This window comes from Vombatus ursinus, unplaced genomic scaffold (genome assembly GCF_900497805.2).
Source record: "Vombatus ursinus unplaced genomic scaffold, bare-nosed wombat genome assembly UNPS02014900.1, whole genome shotgun sequence".
Classification (NCBI taxonomy): domain Eukaryota; kingdom Metazoa; phylum Chordata; class Mammalia; order Diprotodontia; family Vombatidae; genus Vombatus; species Vombatus ursinus.
In genome coordinates this window covers 242,602-246,363 of record NW_020954678.1, presented here as the reverse complement: position 1 = coordinate 246,363, position 3,762 = coordinate 242,602, and the positions used below count along the sequence as shown (strand labels likewise).

General features: G+C 40.0%; 1 protein-coding gene across 3 annotated transcripts in view; it reads right to left on the bottom strand.

Moving 5' to 3' along the window:
• Positions 1-6: 6 nt before the first annotated feature.
• TMEM170A (transmembrane protein 170A) overlaps positions 7-3,762 on the bottom strand; it is a 17,559-nt gene continuing 13,803 nt past the window's right edge. For 2 of the 3 annotated variants that reach the window (XM_027843255.1, XM_027843257.1), the window contains exons 2-3: positions 3,258-3,428; positions 7-461 (exon numbers count right to left, since the gene is read on the bottom strand). In XM_027843255.1, the coding sequence (XP_027699056.1) occupies positions 331-461; positions 3,258-3,428 (302 nt within the window). In that variant the 3' untranslated portion in view covers positions 7-330. The remainder of the gene's footprint in view (positions 462-3,257; positions 3,429-3,762) is intronic. The other variant, XM_027843256.1, reaches the window with a different exon arrangement.

The following is a 3,762-nucleotide window of genomic DNA, read 5'->3' as shown; positions in this document are numbered from 1 at the left end:
TGACCAACCCAAATGCACTGCTGTGCAGGTTTGTGTACAATTACAAAAGAGCTCAAACGGTGACATTTCTTTGAAGAACAAAGCTTATGAACCCTACGATTTTTTTTAATAAGAAATCTGGAAATCACCAAAAAGGTCTTTGGCTCATGGAGCTCTGTCTTCAAATTGAAGAAGGGATCAAGACAGCAGGCCTTCACACATTCTTGTTCAAGCTGTTTCCATTTGAAAAACTTTAAATAAATTACCCCTTTTAGCAATGCCCTTCCTCAATAAATACTCTGAAATCTTCTCTTCATGATCTATCACTCTATCATAGTCTGTAAGCAGATGCTATAGAGTTGCTAAAATTCGTAAAAAGGAAACCACTACTACACAAAATGTCTGGCCAACACCGAGGGTGAGGGCTTCAAAAGGGATCATTTCTTTGCCTGCAGCTCGGTACACTCCAGCGATGGCTGCACCTGTTTAAAAATGCAAGACGGGGGCGAAAAGGTTAATGCAAGATGGAGAGAACAGGATCTGAGATTCCACTATAATTATAATTCAGATTTTAATTTTTTTTGCATATGAAAGAGTAAATTTTGTAAAGATGGCCTTTCTTCCCTATTCCTTCCCCTATCTGGTCAGCAAGGTTTTGACTATTATGCACATGGTTTACAAATCACTAACTTTTGTATAAGATTTTTAGAAGCAGCTTCTTGAAACTAGATTTTGCTGTGATTTAGTCAATCTTTCTGGAAGGAACCAACAAAGTCCTGTCCATGGCCTCCAGCCAGAGGTACAGGAATGACCTCTGCTTGGCTTAGCAAGTATTTCTAGGCCTCCTGGGCAGAAGCCTAGAAAATTTTATTGAAGACAGGATGGTTTCTCTCCTCCCCACTTTTATTTTTCCATTAATCCTTGCAACATCCTGAAGAATGCAAGATAATCTCCACTCACATGGAGCTGCTGCAGACAAACAGGTTTCAGGCTTCCTTGATTTATGCAGTTTTCTTTTCATTAACCATCTCCTGTTAAAGGGAGATGGATCCAAGATTCTTCCTAATTCCCATTAAACACCAAAACAGGATTCAGGGCTCACAGAGCTAGGATTGCCCTGGCCCCAGGTTGTTTATTCGTAAAATAGCTATGATTATCTACTACGTGCAAAGCACTCTACAAATATAAATCATGGCTTCTGCTCACAACTTATAATCTAGCTAAAATAATGGCACAAACTCACATGAAACCATTCAATTATATGATTAAGTGTTAAGATGAATAGTATAGTCAATAACTATTATAAAAAAGCAGAAGACAGAAGTTCAATATGGGCTTAGTGATGAAAGGAAGTTTGTAAGTACTTGGGAGATGCTATATAGGAGAATCATATATCAAGAAAGGTGTTAGGCCAGACGACCTTTGGGGTGCCTTCCAATCCAAAGACCTTAAGTTTCCCTATGAGGTTAGAAAAATAAGTTGGAAACAGATTCAAGCCTCTGGAATCCCTAACTGGGGATCTTTGTTCCCTAGGCAATAGAGAATCAAACATTCATGATATGGAGGGGAGGAGACCAACCAGCTTAGGCCCCTTTGACATAACATGAGTCTTCAGGGGCCTGGCATAGGCATAACTACCACAAGAAATTCATTCATTGTTTGGAGATTCATAAAAGAAAAGGACACCCCACTGACCATGGCTAGGTTGTTTCTGGTGAAGGAGGGAAAAGACTGGCCAAGGCCTTATGTTGCTTGGGAAGTTAAATTTGTGCCATAGGTCCATAAATTCAATTTATTATCAGTCCTGTGTCAGGAGCCCTGGATCACAGATTTAGAACTGGAAGGCACCTGAGAAGTCAAGCAGTCTGAGTCCTCATTAAAAGATGAGACAGCTGCAGCCCAGAGGGGTCCCAGGCCCCAGCGCCAACGCCTCCATGTCAGAAACAGAATTCCACCCAAGTCTGCCCAGCTCCCAATCCAGCATTCTCATCACCGTGGCAGTCCTACTGACTCACAAATCCAGGGTACTTACCATTTCAATAGGCTCTCACATACATTATCTCATCTGATCCTCACAGAAATACTGTGAGAGGCAAATCAATACAGCTATTTTAAAGATAAGGATACTGATGCTTTGACATGTTAAGTAGCCTGCCCAAGGTCATACAGCTACGAAAGGATAGAGATGAGACTTGGATCAGTGTCTTCTGGCACATAAGCCCAGAATCCTTCCATTTCAACAGGCTGCCTTTTAAAAGGAATATTCACAAATAACAAGTAAATTTAAAAGATGAATATCCCTAACGAAACTCTATTTCCTAAGAAACTCCTATAAATACAAAACCAAAAACACCCAACAATGCCAGAAACAAAAATCTTTGTGCGAATAATTATGTGAAGAGTTCTTGACTTTGTGATTAGCCTTCCCATCTTAAAATTTCCTTCAGCGGGGGGCAGCTGGGTGGCTCAGTGGATACAGTACCGGCCCTGAAGTCAGGAGGACCTGAGTTCAAATCCTGCCTCAGACCAAACACTTGACACTTACTAGCTGTGTGACCCTGGGCAAGTCACTTAACCTCAATTGCCTAAAAAAAAAAGAATGTGAAAAAAAAATTCCTTCAGCAACAGGACAACTTGTAGAAGTAATCAATTACTGTGCAATGCACAGAGTAGAGAATTAGTGGCACAGTGGACAGGGCCCTGGGCCTGGAGTCAGGAAGGTTTGTGTTTAAATCCAATCCCAGGCACTTCACTAGTTATGTGTCTCTAGGCAAGTCACTTAACCTCTGCCTCATTTTCTTCAACTGTAAAATGGGGATAACAGTGCCTACCTCCTAGGGTTATTGTGAGGATCAAAAGAGATAATAATTGTAAAAAGCATTTAGCCCTGGGCTTTGGACATAGCAGGCACGATATAAATGCTTATGCCCTTCCCCAATGCCAGTAGGCAAGTAATACAGAAACAGTAGCTAACTGTAGTAGAAAGAAGTGATGACTTCCATTAAAATATTATTTTCCTTTCCAAAAGGCTTTAATTCACAAGTTGGGAGGTGGGAGTGTGTGTGTGTTGGGCGGGGAACTTTCAGAAAAAGTCCTCTGCAGTGCAAAGACAAAATCTAAGCCAGGTAACAGGAAGTAAGAGGTCAAATCAGGGAATCTCTTTAAATTTTATTCTTATTTGTTAGTCCCACTCAAGCAAGTTTCTAAAATGATCCTTAAAGTTAGTTGATTAGACATATAAAACTTGTTCAACTAATATTTTTTAATGTCTAACATACTTGTCAAGATTCCAGCAGTAATTGGTCCCACGATGCCCATCAACAGGATGCTTACAGACATGAACCTACCATATTTGTGATGCCTGAGGGTGAACAGGGCCAATAATCCAGCAGGGACATGGAAGGAGAGAGAAGACACCAGTGCCCACAGGAACACACCATACCACATTTCTAGACAGGAAAATGAAAAGTCTGAAGTTGAGTTTCTCACTATGATAATTGGAAAAAATAGTCTTATAAAACCCCCAAACCAAATTTGAAAACCATTTAAATGCAGCAGTGTTTGCACACATCAACCATTTATATAAAAGTATTGCTAGTACCATACCAATCAAACTACCAAAAAATTATTTTATAGAGCTAGAAAAAACAACAAAATTCATCTGGAAGAACAAAAGGTCCAGAAATGTTAAGGGAATGAATGAAAAGAAATGCAAAGTAAGGTGGTCTAGCCATACCAGATCTTAAATTGTATTATAAAGTAGCAATCATCAAAACTACTTGG